At 39.8% G+C, this 21,197-nt stretch overlaps 6 protein-coding genes across 6 annotated transcripts; 4 read left to right on the top strand and 2 right to left on the bottom strand.

The window, feature by feature from the left end:
- Positions 1–113: 113 nt before the first annotated feature.
- CABS01_15198 (uncharacterized protein) lies at positions 114–697 on the top strand (the record flags this gene model as incomplete). Its single annotated transcript, XM_060548534.1, has 3 exons — positions 114–293; positions 367–438; positions 515–697. 3 exons carry the CDS (start codon positions 114–116, stop codon positions 695–697), a joined length of 435 nt encoding a protein of 144 aa, XP_060392078.1.
- A 399-nt stretch (positions 698–1,096) lies between these two features.
- Positions 1,097–2,139, bottom strand: CABS01_15197 (F-box domain-containing protein; the record flags this gene model as incomplete). The annotated part of the gene is made up of 2 exons (XM_060548533.1): positions 1,097–1,606; positions 1,756–2,139. 2 exons carry the CDS (start codon positions 2,137–2,139, stop codon positions 1,097–1,099), a joined length of 894 nt encoding a protein of 297 aa, XP_060392077.1.
- An 11,307-nt stretch (positions 2,140–13,446) lies between these two features.
- Positions 13,447–13,836, top strand: CABS01_15196 (uncharacterized protein; the record flags this gene model as incomplete). The annotated part of the gene is made up of 1 exon (XM_060548532.1): positions 13,447–13,836. The coding sequence occupies one exon, from the start codon at positions 13,447–13,449 to the stop codon at positions 13,834–13,836; it is 390 nt and encodes a 129-aa protein (XP_060392076.1).
- A 592-nt stretch (positions 13,837–14,428) lies between these two features.
- On the top strand, positions 14,429–15,123 carry CABS01_15195 (uncharacterized protein; the record flags this gene model as incomplete). The annotated part of the gene is made up of 2 exons (XM_060548531.1): positions 14,429–14,556; positions 14,874–15,123. The coding sequence occupies 2 exons, from the start codon at positions 14,429–14,431 to the stop codon at positions 15,121–15,123; spliced, it is 378 nt and encodes a 125-aa protein (XP_060392075.1).
- A 332-nt stretch (positions 15,124–15,455) lies between these two features.
- Positions 15,456–16,120, bottom strand: CABS01_15194 (uncharacterized protein; the record flags this gene model as incomplete). The annotated part of the gene is made up of 3 exons (XM_060548530.1): positions 15,456–15,564; positions 15,706–15,876; positions 15,951–16,120. The coding sequence occupies 3 exons, from the start codon at positions 16,118–16,120 to the stop codon at positions 15,456–15,458; spliced, it is 450 nt and encodes a 149-aa protein (XP_060392074.1).
- A 3,429-nt stretch (positions 16,121–19,549) lies between these two features.
- On the top strand, positions 19,550–19,882 carry CABS01_15193 (uncharacterized protein; the record flags this gene model as incomplete). The annotated part of the gene is made up of 1 exon (XM_060548529.1): positions 19,550–19,882. One exon carries the CDS (start codon positions 19,550–19,552, stop codon positions 19,880–19,882), a length of 333 nt encoding a protein of 110 aa, XP_060392073.1.
- Positions 19,883–21,197: the final 1,315 nt, after the last annotated feature.

Genomic DNA, 21,197 nt, shown 5'->3' with positions numbered 1-21,197 from the left:
TTCTTTCACGCGAACGCCGTCGTCTTTCCATTTATCAACGTGTTGCTCCATCTGGAAAATCGAACAGCCAGACCCATCACCCGTCGCTAGACTACGGCTATCACAAGCTCACAATGGCTGCTGCTGCTGCGAATGACACCAATGTCCCGGCTGCCGGGACGGAGCCAAGAACACCGACGTCGACTCCGGCATCAGGCTCAGCGTCTCCTGGTGTAGCACCCGCCCACCAGTGCAGACAATGTCGCGCTTCCATCTGCCAACCCCTCGGGTGCGGCCATGTCTATTGCGACGAGGTATGCACGATCGCGGGACTCTCGATCCGTCAATGATTTCCAGAGCAGACTCGCTGACGATGGCAATTTACAGTGCGCCGGCCCTCATCATCAATGCCCCGAGTGTAATCGCCGCCCCGTTGTGTCTCCCAAGCCTTCTATCGAAGTGAGTGCAATCCTGCTACCGTTTGCATTCTGTATCGACAATTTGCTAACTTTTGGATTTTTTTTCACTTTGGAAGAAACCCCCAAAGACCACGTATCCCTCCGAAGACGGCCTTTTTGACCCTATCTTCCAAAAGAGAATCGACAGTCGAATCCGTACAATCTACTACGTCTCGCTCTGTTCTTTCTGGGCTTCTGTCCTCGTAGGCATTCTTTGCATTATTGCTATTATTCTTGAAACGAGCAAACGGTCGGATTAAGGTAGAAGATTCAGAAGGGAATACTTATCGAGGCCGGTGCTTCGCACTGCTTTGCTGGCCAGACTGGTTTGTAGGACGGCTGAGCGCGGTGGATTATGATTACTTGTAGCATTAACAAACCTGACGACTATTACATCCATAACTTTTCGCAACCTAGGACAGGATGCTATCCTATGTGTGTTCCATAGTGACATGCAAAGGTGCCACATTGCGCGAAGACAGACAGACGGCAACGGAATTCACAGTTGCTTGCTAGTGCACATTTGGCTCATTATGACCGACATTATGAATACATCGTGATCCTTGCCCAGTAACGCCGTTGGCGGCTCCCAGAGCCGCAACTCAATGCCCAATTCGATACCCAGTTCAGTTTAGAGTCGTACAGAGTGCCTCACTGGCCTACCGGAGATCGGCACCGTCGCCCCTCGACACACGCTCCCAGAATCGTCGGAGCCGCCAGACCCTACCCACGCCCTTGGTCTCCTCCCACTTCTTGATACCCTCTTCTCGCTGACGTACCTCGCCCTTCCACACGCCCTCTACCCACTTTCTCAAGCCATCCTTGACCTTCTCCTTTTCAATAGCGCGGCGCTTCGCAACGAGAGCGGGCGCGACTTGCACCAAACTCATTCCGGGGACACATTCCGGCGGGAGCACAGCCCGCTTGACGAGGGCTTCGGCCGAGGGCCGCGAGGCCAGTCGGCGGGACAGTCGGATGGAGACCAGAGAGCGAGCAAGGCGTCGCGAGACGACCGATGTGTGAGTCAGAAAGATGGAGCGGGCGATGAGCTCCGCTAGAGAAGGGCGGGAAGGGGAAGATAACAACGGCGGCAGGATGGCACGCGTGTGACGGAGCCGATAGTGATGGAGAATAGGCGAGAGGGACAGGTGACGCAGGTGATGATTGGTCTATGTCATCAGCAGAGTTCAGCAACAACGGGGTCGATCAACGGAGGGGACAGCAAGCACAGGTGGGAATTTCGCATAAGGGAGGATGAAGCGAGTGAGTTCCAAGGCAAAAGAGAATAGACAGTCACTTGTGTGTGGGGAACGCCTACCCTCGAAGTTGACAAGAGATCATTCACATCCAAATAGCCAAGGATGTGCAGCATGATCTCGTTTGGAATTTCTGAAATGGCGCCTGTAGGCTGATATGGAGGCCGAAACAACGCCAGACAAGACGCTGACGAGGCCTCGAGAAGGTACTGTTCGTGATGATGGTAGTAGTAATCATCGTCACGAACCCCATCGGCTGCTTGGGGCCATGGTCGGGCATCAGTGACCGCCGGATACGTGGAGTCGAGCTGAGTGGAGGAAACGGCGTAGCCCGGGCCATGATCGCCGGCGGGTACAGACAATGCGGGAGAAGAATGTGATATAGCAAGCTGGCGGGTCGAAGAGAGGAGCTGATCTGGGGCCATCTCGTCGTGCATTGCGTCCATGGCTGAGTCAGTCGCCTGCAAGCGACGAGATGGTGATGACACCAAATGAATTGTTCTGGTCTCCAAAGAGCACAAGCACAGATGAGACAAAGATGTGGAGCTGTACGAACAGTTGGTACAGCTGGAGTAGCTGTTCAAGTCCAGTCGTGGTCAATAAAGGTGGTTGCCCGTTACTTCGAAGTAATAATGAAATGGGGATTCTTCGGTTCGGAGTATGGTCCGGAGCCCGGGTAGGCGCTAAGCACGAAATTGCGTGGATAAGTTGCGTGGATAAGTTGCGTGGGAAGCAAGTAGGGGCGCGGGGACCGACGAGGTCGCTATGAGGGAGTGCGGGATAGAGCCAAGTGCTTCAGATGAGACCATGGGCAGATATGCTGGGTACCATGGCACGGCAAGCCTTGCGATAGTTTGGTAACCTTGTGTGGATAGTAGGTTGGGAACAGAGAAAGATGCGCTGAAGTCGAGAAGATTAGACGAGTCGAGGAGAGTACCGCGCGCGTCAAAGTGAAACAGAAAAGGTCGGGCAAGTAGATGTTTTTGCGCTTTGCGCGCGCGTGCCGTGGAGAGACTGGTCGTTGGAGGCCCGGCCAGCGACCGGCAGACTTAACGCTTGGAGGAAATCCGCGGCGCGGAACTAGTCTCGTTGATGTGACGAGAGGAGCATGAAGACTCCAGCTCAAGAGTGATGCGACGAAATGCTTAACGCGTCCACTCGGGATCGACTGTCCTATTCGATGCTGGCAAAGATCGGGGGAACCATCGGGCAAAGATAGAATGCGAAGCAAAGGCGCGAGGAAGGGATGATCGGGACGGATGAGGGGTGCTCGGGTAAGTAGGATACGGAGAAGGGACAGTGGTCAAGCGAGCTGGCGGGCCGAAGAGATGGGGTCTAATTCGCGGTCAAAGTCGAGGCCAGAGTTGAGGCCGATGACGAAGGTTGATGATGAGTGAGTTGACAGGCGTACCTTTCATCCGGCGGAAACTTGAATCATGAGCATGCGGTTGATACTGAGGCTGCAGACGCGTTGACGACGGGCATGGAACTGGGAAGGAGCGTGACAATATGGAGGGGAAGGAATGGGGCCTGACGCACCTTCACCTTAAGGTTGGTGCATCTAACTAGGTAAGGTACTGTACGGATACAGCTTGCGCCTCCATCGTTCCAGGCTGCGTCACACGGTCCAGGCAGAAACCAGGAACAGGGGTATTGGCGGCAGGTGCGACTCACAGTGCGCAACGATGCCTCTTGATAGGTAATCGGCAGGAGCTCAAGGTGCTTCTTCATCAAACGGCAGGAGCTGGCACTGTACCTAGCGCCGGAACGAACACGCACTTTCCCAAGCCACCATCGACTCTCCCCAGCACAACAGCTCCGATGCGTTCTCCTCAATCGTTTAATCATTGTGTCCACGTTGCATAAGGCACCTTATTTTCCACAAAGAAGACGTTGAAAATAGAAACCGGCGCTGAATTGGAGCGGACGCTAACGCCGCCACCGCGTATCCTTCAGGCTTAGGTATATCAATATCAATCCAAAATCTCAGTCGCTTCTGCCTATCTTCTGTAGCTCAAGATAAGGTACCTTGGGGTATAGGTGCCTTGAGGTGCGGAGTACTGAGGCAGGAAGTCAGCTTCTTTGGAAAATTAAAGGTACCTTATCCGTACCTTAGCAAGAATGAAATGGGGGAAAGTAAGGTACCTACCTCAGATACCTAGATACCTTCATCACCTCAGGTGGGCTTGGGATTCCAGAGATCTACAGAAAGAGGAAGCTCACGGGAGGGGCTTTTAGCTTCCCCGTCTCTCTTCTCTCCGCAGATTTCGGCCACCTCATTCCTCGTGCCGGTCGCCACGGGTAGTGCCTTCTGTCAAAAGATCTAGCCGAAATGGGGCAGTCACCCAACACCACCAATGGACCACCAAATGGCCATCATCCGACTGCATTTGATGCAGTCGGCTGTGACGCCCCTTGCTCCGAGAGACCCACTTTTCAAACAGCTCCGGGTCTACGCTTTCCACCGGCGCTTTCCCCCTTGCCTTCCAACGTCCAACATCCACACCCGTCGTCAAGCCACAACCCAACGCCCTGCCATTCACGCACCGGACAACTGCTTTGATTAATTAGACAATTCCAACGAACACGTCTCTAAGTACCTTATTATCGAAGAAAGTTAATTCTTTCTAAGTCATAAGTATAAGAATATAATTTTAATAAAATAGTATAATACCTACTTAGTACTTAAATTAAAATACTTTTTTAAGCTTATTATAAAAAAAATAATAATTATATTACTAACTACTTACTATTAAGGTCCGTAAATAGTACTATAGCTTTAACTATAATAACTTTACTTATAATAAGTAAAAAGTTTAATTATAAGTCCTTTAAAAGCCTCTCCTTAAGAGCTATAAGAGCTTCTAAATATACTAAATTAAAATACTTACTAAGATATTAATAACTAAACTAACCCTATAATAATAATTTTAATAAAAAACTTAGTAAATAATACTAAAAACTTTATTAACATTAAGTACGATTTACGAAATATAATAACGTAACTATAAAATATTATTAATATATTTTATATTAAAAAGGGTATTATTAGTACTAATAAAACGGATAGGGCCGTATTAATATAGTACCTTAGCTTCTTTTTATAGCTTAAGAATAATTACTTTAAATAATATTAAAAATTTATTAAAAAGCTCTCTTAAGTACTTTAATATATTTATTATTATTTTTATAATAATAAGACTCCTAGTGCCTATATATAAAAATAAGTTACTTATTTTTAAATAATAATACTAGCTTATTAATAAGCTATTAAAATTACGATTTTAATAATCCCTTAAAGGAGAGGGTAGAATAGAAGAAAGGATAAGTAAGAAAAGGGTTAAAGTTAAATAGTACGGAATTTAAAAATATAATAAATTCGGGATATAGCTAGTAATAAGACGCTAATAACTTAGTAACTAATATACGGTTCGTATTATAAAAGAACTTTTTAAGAAGTAGAGCCCTTATAAAGGACTCTATAAGCTTTAGTTTTATAATATACTTATACTTATATTATAACCTCGCTAATTAAGTACTTATAGCTTAATTTTTTATAATTTTAAAGCTTTTATTTTTATAAAATAATTAGTATAAGTAATAATAAATTATAAAAACGAACGGAACGTTAATAAAATAATACTTAGCTATTAGTAAAAAGTTATTAATATTAACGAGTTATAGCTATTTAGAATCGATTACTTAACCCTATTTTATTTAAAAAAACGAGCTTATTATAGGGCGAGTCCTACTTAAATACTAGCGTTTATAAAAGAGCTAGATAAAAAAAATAATTAAAGTAAATTACTTTTATAAGCTAGTTACCCTATTAATACCCCGAGGACCCTATTTATTATAAACGGGGCGTTTATTAGTAACTAATCGCTAAATATACGAGGTTAAAGTACGTATAAAAGTATAAATAATACTAAAATAACTAGTTTAATAAACCCTATAAGCTTAATAATAACCTACTTTTATAAAATAATAAAAATAATAGTTAAAAATTAAAACTAAGAACGGTATTAATACGAGGAGCTTATTTAATAGCTTACCGAGCGGCTAGTAACGTATTTAAGTTAATAAAAATATAAAAAGCCTCTTTTTTATAACTATAAACTAATTAAAGAAGAGTTTACGAGTACCTAAGTAATAAACTAAATTATTATTATAAAAATAAGTAATAAGCTTCGTATAAAAAGTATTATAAAATAGTATATTAAATAAGCCCTATTTAAAATATCCTTATTATTATAAACATAATAGTATAATTATAAAAAGAGCTTTTAAAATCCCCTCTCTTAGAACGACTTTTTAACGTTTATTTATTAATAATACGTAGACCTCGAGACTTAAGAATAAGAATATTATAAAAAATTAAAAATAAAAAAACTAAAAAAGGGCTAGACCCCTATTTAGTTCCTTACTAAATAGTTAGTAATTTATTATAACCTAAGTATAAAAAACATAGAGAATTTAAAAGTAGAGGTATATTAGTTTTTTTTTAAACTACTATTTTAGCTATAGGACGATCTAATTCGTTATAAAGTCTTAATTAAAAGAGTACGTAATATAGCTTACGAAGTTAATAAACTATAATTATTAAATTAGTAAAAAGGTAGTAACTAATTATAAAAGGATAATAAAAAGAGGTTATATTTATTATTAAAATAATTACGTTAAATATCCCCTTTTTATAAAAAAAAGAGTAAAGAGAGCTCTAAAGGGCTAGGCTCTAGGGACTTATTAAAAATAATATTATAAAAGCTATATAATAAGAGTACTTATACCGAGCTATTATAAAAGTATTATAATAATAATATTAAGTACTTTATATATAATAAAATAGGCTATATATTTAGTAAGTACTAAAAGAATAAGTCGGGAGGTAGGGGTAATAATAAGCTAACGTATTCCTAATTAAAACTAACGTTAGTAACTATTTAATAAGTTATTACCGAGCTAAGAGTTATAAAGGTTAACTTATTAAAAAACGAATAAGTATAGGTAATATACTTAATACGCTTATACTAAGTATTAAGAAGGTACTAATAAGAATAACTATAAAAAGTAAGGTAATAGTTCTATAAAGTATTATTAAAAAGCTAGTAAAAGTTAATATAAATATATATTTTAAAATAAATATTATTAATACTAAGCTCGTAACCTACTTAGGGTTAACCCCGGCTACTACTATAGCTCCCTTATTAAAGGACTTTTAAAATAAAGCTATAAGCTAGGGGAAAGCTTACTAGTTAATACTCTTCTTTATTAATTACTATAAGTAACTAAAAAAAATTCGGTAACTATTTATTATAGTTAATAAAAATAAAAGAATAATAAACCTCTTATTATTATAACTATTAATAAGCTAAGAGGGTATTCGTATTAATATAGCGACGAATATATAGTTATACGAGCTTATCTCGGTTACTAAACTAGAGGTAATAGCTCGTAATATTATTAAAAATTATAAAAAGGTATATATATTATATATCGTTATTATAAAAAGTATCGTGGGAGTAATAAAAACTAAACTATAAGGGGGTCTATTATTAAAACTTTAATTAAAAATAGAGACGTTTAATAAATAATTAGTAAAGGGACCGTAGCTATATAGCGAGACAAAATACTTAATTAACTTAGTTCTGGGTATTAAATTACTATATAGTTCTATTTATTTATTAAATAAAAAATAACTTAATAAGCTTTATATATATATTACTAAGAACCTAGTAAACGGTCGTATTATATTTTTAGTTAATAAAGCTAGGGTACCGATCCTTTTTATATTAAAAAAGGACGGTACGCTATACCTCTATATAAACTATTATAAACTAAATAAAGTAACTATAAAGAATCGATACTTACTACTACTTATTAGTAAGTTCCTAAATAGGCTTCGTAGAGTAAAATAGATCTTAAAAATAGATATTAGGGATACTTATTACCGTATTTAAATTAAAAAAAAAAACTAATAAAAAATAGCGTTTTAGAACTAATATAGTTATTTTAAATATATTATTATACTTTTTAAATTAACGAACGTACCCGCAACGTTCTAAGTATATATTTACTAAGCGCTCGCTAATTTATTAAATACTTATTATATAATATATATAAATAATTTAATAATCTATTTAATAATAAAAGAGTAGTATATAAAGAATATTAAGAAGGTCCTCTAATATTTATAATTATACGGGCTTTTTATTAAACTATTAAAGTACTCGTTCTATTAAAAGAGGGTCGAGTTTTTAAATTATATTATTATACTAAAAAAAATCGAGATTAACTCGTTACGAGTACGAACGATTACTAATTAAAAAGCGCTAGAGTTTATTAAAAATATTTAAGTATTCTTAGGGTTCTATAACTTTTATTAGAAGTTTATTACTAAATACTTAAGTATCGTTATACTAATAATAATATTACTAAAAATAAAAAAGAGGTAAATAAAGGATTTTTAATAAACTAAAGAAATAGACGAGGCGTTTAATTAACTAAAAATCGCTTTTATCTTAATAACTATACTTATATATTAGAACTTATAATATATTATATAAGTAAAAACCGACGCTTTAGTTAAAACTATTATAATAATTTTATTATAATAAGTTAATAAAGAATAGTAACCTATTACTTATTAATTATAAAAGCTTTTAGATATAAAATAGTAATAAGCTATAGGTTAATAAGAACTACTTATTATAATAAAAAAGCTAGAGTACTAAGCTTATTACTTTTAGGGCCTTTTATAAAAGTTTATAGTTTTAATAAATTACTAAATATTTAAAAAAATAATTAACGTACTAATATAAAACTTTTAAAAAAGGCTCGCGAAATAAGTATATAAACTATTAATATTTAACTTTAACTTAAAATACTAGTTAAAAAAAACGAACCTAGCGAACGGTCTATTTAAAAAGCTAGATTATATAAAAAAAAAAGTACTTTATAAAGACGTCCTTTTTACGCTAGTTTAGAAACTACGTCTTATTAATAAACTACTACTTAACGTTTAATAAAAAATAATTAGCCTAAAAAAATAAAATAATATTATTAAAATATACGTTTAAGTAATTAAAGCTTCCTTTTATAATCCTAATTAAATATTAACTAGCTTTAAGGATAGGGAACCCTCTTCCCTATATTAATAATATACTATAGGGCGCACTAATAAAATAGTAATAGTTATTATTATAATAACTTAAGATAAAAAAATAAAAAAGTTATTAATAAACGCTCGTTAATAGTCTTATAAAAATAAAGAAGAGGTAAATAGAGCTAGGGTTATTATATTAAAATAGTATATCTTACGTCCTATTATAAAGGAGCTTATAAGGGGTAAAATAGTATTTATTTCTCGTCTCTTATTAAAAACTAAGGAGCTTATTAAAGGATTATAAGCTAAAAACGAGTTTTATATATTATAATTAGTAAGAGTTTATATTATAGTTAATAAGCTAAAAATATATTTACTTAACGAATAAGGTATATTATTTTTTAAAAAAAGACTTATTATTTTTTAAGTAGAGTTTTTTTAAATAGAGATCTTTTACTAATATTATAATAACTATAAAGTAAGTTATATAAGAGCTATAAAAACTCTTAAGCTAATTTAAAAGAAGTTTTATTAAGAAAATATTTAATAAGATATTTAAAAATACGTTAAGAACTATAAGTATTATTTAGGAGTTATAACCCTAAGATATAAGCTATACGAGTAACTATAGTTATTATTACTACTCTTATATTTATTTTAAAAAATATTTATAAACTTTATTACGGGGCTATTATTAAGCGCTCGTAATAACGGTATAAAATATAATAATATCTTAATTATTATTTATTATATAATAAAGTTCGTGAAGTTCCTACCTATTATTAAAATACTTAACGTAATATAAATAGTAAGTATCCTATATTAAGAAGTTAAATATAAATTTAGTACGCTAAAAAGTATTATTATAAATAAAAATAAGCTTTTTATAAGCATATTTTAAAAAGAGTTTATTAAGGAATAGGTAATACGTCGCTAACTATTTACTATATATTACTTATAAATAGATAGCTAAATAGAGCGGACTTATTAAATATTAAAAAAGTATTTAAAAATCTATACTAAGGGCTTATTAAATAGGTAGGTAGCGTAGTTAAAAGAGGCCGAGTTTATATATAATAATAACTAATACTCTATTATAAAAGTATTCTTATATATAGTACTATACGGCTACTACCCTAAGTATATTAAATATATACTTAATTATAAAACTATAGTTTAGGGGGTTCGAAAAAGGGTTTAGAAAATTAAAAGAAATTAGGGCCTAGGCTATACGAGCGTAAGTATAAGCTTTTAAAAACTAAGTAGCTTATTATAATAAAAAATATACCCTAAAGGAGTTTAATTATAAAGAGGTCGTCGGCTTATTAATAAAGAATATATAATTTAAAAATAATAAACTAGCGCCGAGATATATTAAAATAATAATAGCTAAAAGGGTAAGAAAATAGGCTTATTAAGTATATTTACCGGAGTAGTATTAGAAAATATATAATATTTTCTTAGTTTCCTAACTTAAGCTATAAAGAAATTGCTAAATAATTAGTAATTAGATAGTAAATTTCTTAGAGTTAGAAAATGAGTAAGATGTTTAAAAAGTTAAAAAAATCGTTATAATATAAAATAAAAAAGGAAACTTACGATATCTCGTTAAATAAGCTAAGTAGCTTATTAAGTATAATATATAAAAGCCTATTAAGTATTTTAAAAAAATAATAAAAATAGTTAAAAAGTTCGAACGTTATAAAAAAAGGGTATATATAAAATAGGATAATAAACGTTAAGTTCGTAATAAAAAGTTACTAAAAATAAGTTAATTAATAATACTTTATAAAACCCTTTTTATCTAGCCTAGCGCAATTCTTAAAAAAAAAATATAATATTATAACTTTTAGTAATATGTTATTAAAAGATTAATAAAATTTAGCTATATAAGGGGAGCAACTTATATAATACTAATAGTAATAATAGCGGCTCTAATATATACTTCTAAAGCTTAATAATTAATAATAATAATCCGCTTAGTAAATAAAAAGTAAAAAGGCTTTATATATATACTTAGCTAACTACTTAGAATAAAGCTATTAACCTTATTAATATTATAATAAGTAAAAGGGAGGTAGTTAAAGTTATATAGAGTATTATATATATTAATAATAGCGGTTCGTAGAGCGTTTACTATTTAATTATTATTAAAAACTATAATAAGAAGTATAATAGGAGCTATAATAAGAAGTATAACGAGAGCTATAATAAGAGGTATAATAAGAGCTATAATAAGAGGTAAAATAAAAAATAAAATAGGGGGTATAATATTATTATTGTTAATAATAGGTCGGGGACGGGGGACGTTATTTAAAATAACGCTCTCGTAATCCTAATTAAGCTAAGGGACCTTAGTAATATTAATATTTATAAAAAATATATTAATATCGAATTACTTATTACGACTTATAGTTTTAATTTTAATATAAATAATAGCCTTATTAAGCTGTTATAAAGCTTTTATTTAGAGCGAGAGGAGCGTAATACTAACCTTATTAAGATTTAAAATAATATAACTAAGGGCTAAGGTACCCTTATTTATATTAAAAAGAGCGTTATAAGTAGGGGTTAGTAAGTTATTAATATTAAAATAGTAGCGCTTATTACGATATTAAAAAAAAGAATTTTTTAAGTTATTATTAAGCTCCTTAAATTTAGTATCCTCGTACTAGGACTTATTAAACTTAAACCTAAAGTCGTCCTATTTATTATTATTATTAAAAATATAGTTAATAATAAGAGTACGCTTTTTAATAAGAGTCCGAGTCTTAGGACTATAAAAAATAAGGGTAGCGCTATATATAATAATAATATAAATAAGTACTTTATTTACTAAGAACTTAGTAATACGTTTATAAAAAATAAAAAAAGTAAAAAACTCTTAAATACGTATAATAATAACGCCCTTAAGAATCTTTTTATAGTACTAAGTTAGAGCATCGAGGTTATTTCGTAAAACGGTTATATAGTTATTATTATAAAAATAAGCTAGCTAAAAGCGATTAAAATAAAAAATAATCTTAGTCTTATTATTAATATTAAAAATACTAGTTTAAAAAAAGAAATCTAAGTTAATAAGAAGAAAATTTACTAAACGATTATTAATAACTTATTATAATCGAGATTAATAAGTTTAAATACTCGTAATTAATAATAAGTTCTTAAAAAGTAGCCTATTTAAAATAGACCTTTTTTACCTTATTATTTATTAATAAGTTAGTAATATAAGTAGCGACTTTTTTTTACGTACTAATAGTATAGTTAAAAGTATAGAGAACGTAGCTACGTTTATAAGAGTTAAGGCTACTTTATTCCTTAATATTATAAAACTTTATAAGAGTATTTTAAATAAACTAAGCGGCGCTATATAGTTCCTTAGGAACTTAAGAAATATCATTAGCTAATATTTTAATAATAAATTAGTAAGGACTTAATAACTTATAATAAAATACTTCTTTTTATTAATTTAATAAATAATATACTTAGTAATATAAGCGCCGGTAATATAAACGAGCTCGTTAATATTATAATATATACTAACTAAGTAATATATATAAAGAGTACCGCTATAGAAACTATAGAAGCCTTTTTTAAAATTATACTTTATATTAAGTATATTTTAAATACGCAAAATAGTAAATATTTTAATAAATACTTAGTAATAGTATAGTAAAAGAGTTATAATTAAAAAACGATATAGAATTAAAATATTATAAAAAGAAAAGTATAGTTATATAAAAAAGAATTTGTAAAGCGTTTACTAAATAAAAAGGGGGAAAAAAAAGTAAATACGTAACTAGTAATAAAAGAAAAATCTTTTACTATACTTAATAACTTAGTAATAATAATAATTACGAGGCTAAGCGGGCTCTTATATATTATAATAATTAAAATACTTTACTATAAATATATATTACTAACTTAGTAACTAGTCAGCGCGCTATTACTAAATAATAATAATAAAATATCCGTTAGATAAAGAGATAGGAGTAATACCTTATTCCTAAATAAAAAAAGATATTATTAACGCCTTACGGAATTTATTATAAATAACGACGTTAATAGTTTTATTATTAGTATTAAAAAAAATATTATATAATAATTTTAAAGACTAAAGTTACGTAAGGGGGGAGTAATTATAATAAATTTAGGATACGGCTAATAATAAGATACTAATAACTTAATAATTAGTATATAGTTCGTATTATAAAAAAACTTTTTAAGAAATAGAGCTCTTATAAAGGACTCTATAAGCTTTAGTTTTATAATATACTTATACTTATATTATAGCCTCGCTAGTTAAGTACTCATAGCCTAATCTCTTATAGAGGGTAGGGTAGCGTCTATATATACTACGGCAATCCTCTAGTAATACAAAACGATAGAGTTAAACAGTGAACGAACGCGTCTCAGCTTAGAGGCTCAACTACTTGCTTTCAAGTCGGAAGCAAAATCGTTATCCCACATCCTACCCTAAGCCGCCAGCGGTACCGGCCTAGTTTCTTACCAAGAACCCCTGAATAAGGGCTAGGCCGTGTTCACGGACAACCTGGACCTGGCCTCATAACGGGCCGCACGACTTGCGCCTGTTCATGATCATCCCCAAGACACAGAATGATCCGAACAGAGAAGCTCGCTTCTACCCATGCTCTCCAAGGTGCCTTACTTTGACACATCGAGCTTTGGGCTTCAACCGACTGATATCTGCTACAGCCTGAGCAAGAGCCCTGACCCTGGCTACTTCACCTGCCTTTCATCTTGCCCTTGTACAGCTGGATTCTCCACGAACTGCTGTCAAGACCTTCCATTCTGTGCCCTCGAACCCACCCGCAACGGACGCCCGCAGCTACCCCCGGTTCCCGCCATCTTAGCAGTTGCAACGACAATGGACAACGCAGACCCTGGCGCATCTATTCTAGGCATAACTGTACCACCTGCTGCATGCCGCAGGGAACCGCCATCAAACCTGCAAGGGCAGGCTTCTTACGAACCGGTCAAAGCATACAGCAAACGGCATACAGTATGCAGCCCCTAGATGAACGAGGCTGCAGTCTTGACTACGCCTTGTCAACGCCTTCGTTGTCATCAACCAGCCGGAGTTCGAAATGCATCGAACGATATCAATCACACTCCGTCACACGGCATGAACGAGCCAGATGGGCTCTCGCATTGGCATCGGGCAGGAATCAGCAGCCAAGCGGCTTTTCCCACGACACGGACACCAGATTCTGCCACCATCCGTCTGCATTGTTAGTTTTGGCCTCGGCCCCGTGCTTGAACCGCGCTGTCTTTCGAGATGTCTGGTAATTGAGGCAGACCGCGTACTGTCAGAAGGATTTTGGCTCCTGATGTGGTGGTGAGACCGATTTTCCCGGCCCAACCAATTCGAATTTGGCCTCGTCCAATCACGCTCTTGGGTGGCCTTCCTTGCGGCTGCAACAGAAACGCGTCTGTCCTAGGCGACCAACGTCAAGCGCATCCTGGTCACATCGAAATACTTCGTTTGTCTCAACGTCGTCTGTTCCCGTTTGGTGTCCCATTCATTGGCAGATTGCCTTCTTTCCCGGTGCCCCTCAATCGAGCATCGACGTAGCAGGGCCAGCAGACAAGGAATCCCGTGGAAGTCCATGTCGGAATCATTGCTGGTCCTGGAACGCAATGCAGCTGATCACAGCTTCTCCACCAAAGTAGGCTTTCAGCTTGTCTACACGTTCGTACCCTACCGTCTCGTGGCAACCACGAGTAGCGTGCTGACGTGCGTTTCTTCTGCCCGTCATTGGCCTTTATTTGTCGTCTCTTTTCACCAGATGCACCCAATCACGTAGCAAATAACGGTGCATCGTTTCTTCAGCGCATGATTCGCAAAATCCCAAGAGTTCGGGTGGCCTGCAGGCGTCTCCTGGAAGCCCGGGATAATCATTGGCCTTAATGCTTCGTGTTTCTTTAGCTTCGTCCTGTCAAAATCAAGGTCTAGAGGTGTTCCTTGGTTGCAACACCCCAACAGCTCATGATAGGTAGACGGTTTAAAGCACTCTTAGTGGAGTTTTTCCAGTGCTACCTCGCTTCGTGTAGAGAGCTTTTCCACCGTCAGAACATCCGAGGTGAGGACGTGCTCAACATCCTTCCTACGGCAAACGGGCCGTCCCGTTTGCCCATCAGCTCCCACTCAAGGTTACGGTTCACGACGTGCCCGCGCGAGAGCGACAACCTCACCGACAGTCGTCTCGGCGCCGAACACGGGTCACCCGGCCTCGAGAATGGACTGGCCGCATCTCTGGCCTCCCCTCTTTACAGCCACCCTCCTCCCCCTGACAAAGTATGATGCCCTCGCCGGCGGCAGTCGTGACCAGGTCAGTCTCGAGTGGCGCGGCTGGTCGTTCAGCTATTGTTCCCAGTCAAACAACGGCCGTGTCTATGTAATGGTGGCATTCTCCGCTGTAGTCTTTCGAGCCTTTTGATGTACACGAACGCAAGCCTTTCCATAAACGGTCTTCTAGTTGACAGCGCATCGCCGTCTTTCACAAGGGACTCCCTACTTGTGAACCTTGAACAGTTGCAGGAGGTGTGTCAATGTCGGGAGAGGTGTTCGTGGCCCCGCTCGACCACTCAACTTTCATCTGTCATGTGTGCCAAGCCAAGTGCGAGGAGGCTCGATCAAGCTCGGTGATTTTCCCCCAACCTGCACAGAGCACCGGAGCCTCGTTTTGATTGTTGCAGCTCGAGTAGATTGGACAAACCACTGCAAGCGCGGTTCTTTTCTAGCCTAGATCCAATCATAGGAAGCCCGTGTCAGTTGCTGACAACGCTCGCGAGCAAGTCATCGAGTAGGTCAAGGGACAGACTCGGTTGAAGGAATAGGCGGTGCCGTTTATTCCAATGAGAGTCAACACTGATTAATCGTTACCTGCGGACTGTAACAAGAGCTACATCTGGTGAATGAGGTGTCACCGGGGAACTTCGTCCGGTGGACTCGGCAAGCCACACGTCACCCACTAAGGTGAAATAGGTGAAGGGGCGGACTGGAGCCGTGATGCTGCATCTTTGATCGGCAACCGACGCACATTGCCAGCCCAAACTAGAAGAGGGAGTGAGTACAATGCCTCTCATCAGGAGATACCTTTAACGTAGCTTGGGTCTAGGCACATGCACCTTCGTTGGGGCTCTGATGCAGATCGAACGCAATGCAGTGTGGAACATCGGCCATGGCCAGCAGCCGGCCGCCACGTTGTCCTGCCCAGGGCCCTAACCAACGCCCGAAGGCCTTCGTGAGGACCGTTCTCAACTTGCTCGTCGCAAGGTCCGCCGTAATCCAAGGGCATCTAGTCGACGAAGCAAACGGGCCGTCCGTATTCGGACAAGCCAGATAGTTCATGTGAGGGGATGGGTCTGCGGACTTTCTCAATCTCTTCGACGGTACACCTAGACGGTTATTAGCCCGCATGGCCGGTGTGAGCTGGTTTAGCCCACCACTGGGGGGTAGCATAAGACCTACATCATAAGGCGAGACATAATCAACCACCCCCCCCCCCCCTTCCCCCTCCATAGAAGCAGACCATACAAGACAGGGGTGGATGAGACGACCGATTATTCGTCAATGACCAGGTCGATGGACTCAGGAAACGGGCATCCGGCTCAGAGAGGTCTGGCCCTGAGTGACAAGGCTTTCTTCCTGACATGTTGAGATCGATGTCGCCTGCATGTTGAGCTGGCCTTGTCCGGGGTTTCTTTGCCTGTCCCTGCCCGAGTGGCTGCAAGGGTCCCTGAGGTTGCAATGACAGTTCTCCTGCCTTAATCATCGTGTCTCGTCTGGGGTTTTCAAGTGTACTTATTAGCGTTCTCGGGCGTGTTTAGGCTCAAGTAGACCGGCGGCGACGGAAGTAGGGGATAGGAAGGTGGCGATGAAAATGTCAACCTTGCATCCATGTCACCTCGATGACGTTCCATTATGTGCGGCAGGCAATGCCCAGGTGGTCTCACGGAGCGGCCCTCGGTCAACCAACCCTGGCGCCGTGGAAAAGCCCTTGCCTTCCGACCTTAGACACGGCCTTCACCATAATTCTCTATCCATATGCCAGTAGTGTGGGGGAGCCAATAGTTTCCAAAGTAATGCCGCAGAAAATAGACAACGGCTCGATGGTTCATGCCGGCTACCATCCATCCTCCCCTCCTTTGCCAAGGCCCCTCCAGGGGAAATGGCCAAATATCCCTACCCTCCACGTCAAGCTGACAATTATCTCTTGCTGGCGGGACGAACCATGGCCCGTGTGCAAGGAAACAAGAAACAAAACCGCAATAAGGGATTGAGCACGTATGAAATAGAGAACCCCACAGCGGCCGCAAGCAGAGCGGGCAGAAGACAGCCTTACCTTGAGCGGGAGGCTAGATACCACCCCGTCGCTCTAATACTTGCAGGTCGCAGCCCGTAGCGGGAACACCCACTTCAAAGAACCCCCAAGGGTGCTGTTCAAGGTTTTACCTGGGAGATGAAATCTGCAAGTCTTCTGCAACATCATATCCGTCCACATACATACAAGAAAAGCTCGTTGAAAGTGGAGAAATCCCGCCTTATGTTTGTGACTGTCACAGCCAAGGGGCCAGGGAAGAACACCAACTGGGTATTGAGCCACAGGAAAGAGGAATGATTTTGCGGTAGGATAAAGGAATCGCGCCTGATGAACGAATGTACCACACCGGACGAAGCTGAGAGGCGGGCAGCTGCTTGAACACTGAAATGAATGCCCAATGATACAAAGAAAGATGGAGGAGATATGCCACCCCAATTCGTACCTGAAATTTGGCAGCTCAGGCACACAATAGGCGTTCATTTTGTTTTTCTCCTACCAACGCCTCATCATGTCCACCCACACCAATTTCGAGGCATTCTTCATTCCCTGCATCGTTCATTGTTCTCAATTCCATGCCCCCTTGCAAGTCGTAACATATCAGAACATCTCCAATGCTGAAGAGTGGAGTGCAAAGCGTCGAGCAAGGTCCCCTGGGCCCTGCGAGGACAATTTCGAAGCTACGATAAACGTGGCAAGCAGATATCCTCCGATGACCGCCAGCCTCAGCCTCGAGATGCAAGCTGGCGGGTGACAGGCTAATATATGCGTTTCAAGGTTCGTATCGTCGACAGGGGAATAACGACGAAGATCTCGGCGATGAGACTCGATGTACCATACGGGGCGGATCCGAGACGGAATTTGGAAAGCCATGATACCCACCATGAAAGTTAACAGATGTAATGTACGTCATTTCCGCTTTTCTGAGAAGTATCAAAGTCGATTAAGCCGGTATGGGTCGGTCGTCGTCGTTCTTTTGGACACGAGCGTTGTGTAAGTGGAGGCAGCGGCTAGTGGACAATTGATGATTGCTCCCACGCCTCGAATAGAAAACAAGTTGAACATGGCCATGGCGGCGGCCTGTTGAATATGCATCATGTAGGTATACATGCGCGAACGTACGTGTGTAGTGTAGCGCAGTGTGGTGAATTGTATCTGTATGGAGGCATTATGTGTGCCAGTCGTGACAACACATCGTGCGGGTCCCAATCAACGACCTCGAACTATTTGACAAAGTATAAGTTAGCTCAGTTGCCCCTCAGACTAAAAACATGCTACTATGAGACAAGAACCTGCAAGAAAAAAGCGTTTTCACAGGTACATCGATGTCGAAATCCGCTTTGTATACGCCTGATACGGAAACATCGCTTCCGGGGAAAATCAGAAAACGAGTATCAAAAAACTGTTAAACCTCGAAACGGCCAAAAAAGGAACGAACAACCTCACCTTGGTGTATTTCCGGTCAAGCAACATCGAGAAAACGTACCCCCGTTACCCACACCCCCGAGCCGGGCCAGCAAAAAGAGACCACTGCTGCCCAACGGCCATTGCGCCGAACAGCCAAAAAAAAAAGAGACTTCTCGATCGCGGTTGCGAACGACATCCTTTGTCTCTGCCGAAACGGGCTGCCAGGCACACCACTGCCACTTGTAGCTGGCTGGATTCTTGCTGCTGTCTACTGCTGCGACTGCTGCGGCCATTTCTCAATAATACCACAGTCTGCCTGGTCAGTTCCGTTTTGAACCATTTTCTTTTGGATTTTCTTTTCACACGCCCCTCCTTTACCATGGTCCATGGCATTCAATTTCTGTTCATCCCACGCATTTTACCCCCATGGTAAAAGCCCCCCAAGCCAAAAAGGCTATCCCTGAAGAAGATGGACCATCATTGGACACAAGTGACCAAAGAAGCATCATTGTGTACAGCATGGTATTGCATGTTGTAGGGGGAGGGGGGCAAGGAAAGAAGGGGGGCGGCCAACTTGCAAAGATGGGAATGAGAGAACAGGAAAAAAAAAACATAAATAAAAGATGGCTAACAAACCTTTTGTCTGGCTGAACAGAGTCTGAACAGTCCAGTACCAAACCTGGCATCCGTGACTTCATATCCTAACCGAAACCCCCGAAACGAAACGAACCACTTCTACTCCTCTCTTGGTTCTGCTGCCACCGCTCCTCCTCTTCCTCCTTGTCTCCTCCATTCTATTCTCCACCACATTGCGCATCGACAAGCTAGTTGCCTTCTCTAGCTAGCCAGACGGACCGGCCCGCCAGGGGACGGGGACAAACAACATCGAAAAAGAAAATACCGAAAGAGAGGAAAGAGACAACCGGAAGGGAAGAAGAAAAGAAAGAGACAAGAGAGAAGAAGAAGACCTTAGGGGGTGATCGAGAATCAAGAGGAACAATGTGTTACTTTTATCAAACACGTTGGTCCTGCGGATATTGGAGATGGGGTCAGTTCAAACAGCAATGCAACAAAGAGTACCGAACGGGCGAAACATGCGGACTGAAGCTGGTGTACGAAACCATCACAAACGAGGACCGATGCAAGCTGTGCTACGATATGGACAAGAAATATCGTCGGTTAACCAAAATGCAAGGAGACGTCGCTCGGTGGTGCCGCGAAGGGAATCGCAAGGCGACGATCGAGCGGACAAACCTCGAGATACAGGAAGTCAACCGCCAGATCCAAGAAATGAACAATCAGCATTGGACACGGGTGAATCTGTTGGCCTGATGGATCGTCTACTGCCTGGCTGCTGCTTTGCTGCTGGATGGTTTGATCATGGTCCATGGAGGGGCTCCTATATGGGTATGTTGCAACTTTTTTTTTCTTTGGTTCGGCTCTTCCCTTTTCCCCTCACCTCCCTCTCCGAATTTTTCTCCATAAACGAATGCCCCTCGTTTGCTGGACCTGTTTTGTGCGGCATGGTGGGAGTGGCGGATTTGCTGCTCAGGGGTAAGCCGAGTCGGGGGTGTGGTGTGTGTGCGTGCTGCGAGAGAGTGTGTGTGCCACAGCTACAGGACTGCCGTTTGCTGACTTGGCTTCTACTATCAGTGGCTCTCGAGCCTCCCTCGCATCTAGAGGGGACGACGATATGACGAAACGGAATGGAATGTGCGCGGAAACAATGGTGCGGAAAATCGATTGACGAAGAAAGATTGAGGGAAAAGCGACAAGCAAGTCTTTGACACACTGCGGGACTGGAGAGGTTTCCTGTCGGACCCTGGCTTTGGGGGGAATTTCCAAGTTGAACCACGTAACGGCCGTTCATTCGCTGATTCTGCATCATTTTTGGTCTCTTTTGTTCTTCTTTCTTTTTCTTCTTCTTCCTCTTCTTCACTTTATTCATGGTCACTTCTGCTCAGGTTGGGCGGGCGAAGGTTTAAATTTCCCAGACCGGAGGCTACAGGATCCTGTACAGTTTTATTTCTTCACCCGGAGAGCATCTCGACATACTTAATTTCAGCCCTCGTTGGCAGTCAAAGTGTTGTGTGCGTTTGGTGCCCGCAAGAGACCGCTTCGTGTAGGATGCTTCGTCGCGAACCTGGTCCGCCGCTTAGACGGCGACAGGGACTCGAATGATGGGCCCCTCAGCAGCACCTTGCTTAGTTTGTATGCTCATCTCACGCTGTCCTCGGAGTCCCTTCCGTCATTTCGAATTGACTCTTCTGTCCCCTGCCTAGAAGGCCTTGGCCATACAGACACGCATTTTGGCAAGCCCAGCTCGAACGGCTCGGACCTAGAGACTATTGAATTTTGGGAGCCGAATGATGGCAACTCCAAGCGTGGCAGTCATGCTTCCTTCTCCAGGGCACACATGACTAAGGAGGGATTGATGAAGCAAAGCTCTCCCACTTTTTCCTTCCTGCACGGCTGCCCATCCAGCAGGTTTTTGGCGTGCTTATCAGGTAAGTAAGTTGCAGAAAGCAGACTCTGCCGGCGAATGAGAGTGGCACGCGATAGTCGATGGCGAAGGGACAGGAGGCGGTATTGCGTCGATCTGGTCTAGGTACAGCACAGGTACGACGAGTAGCGGCCCTCAAGCAAA

The sequence above is a fragment of the Colletotrichum abscissum genome, assembly GCF_030869225.1.
Source record: "Colletotrichum abscissum strain IMI 504890 chromosome Unknown Scaffold_63.1, whole genome shotgun sequence".
NCBI lineage: Eukaryota > Fungi > Ascomycota > Sordariomycetes > Glomerellales > Glomerellaceae > Colletotrichum > Colletotrichum abscissum.
Note: the sequence above shows the minus strand (reverse complement) of the source record. Positions and strands in the feature narration are given on the sequence as shown.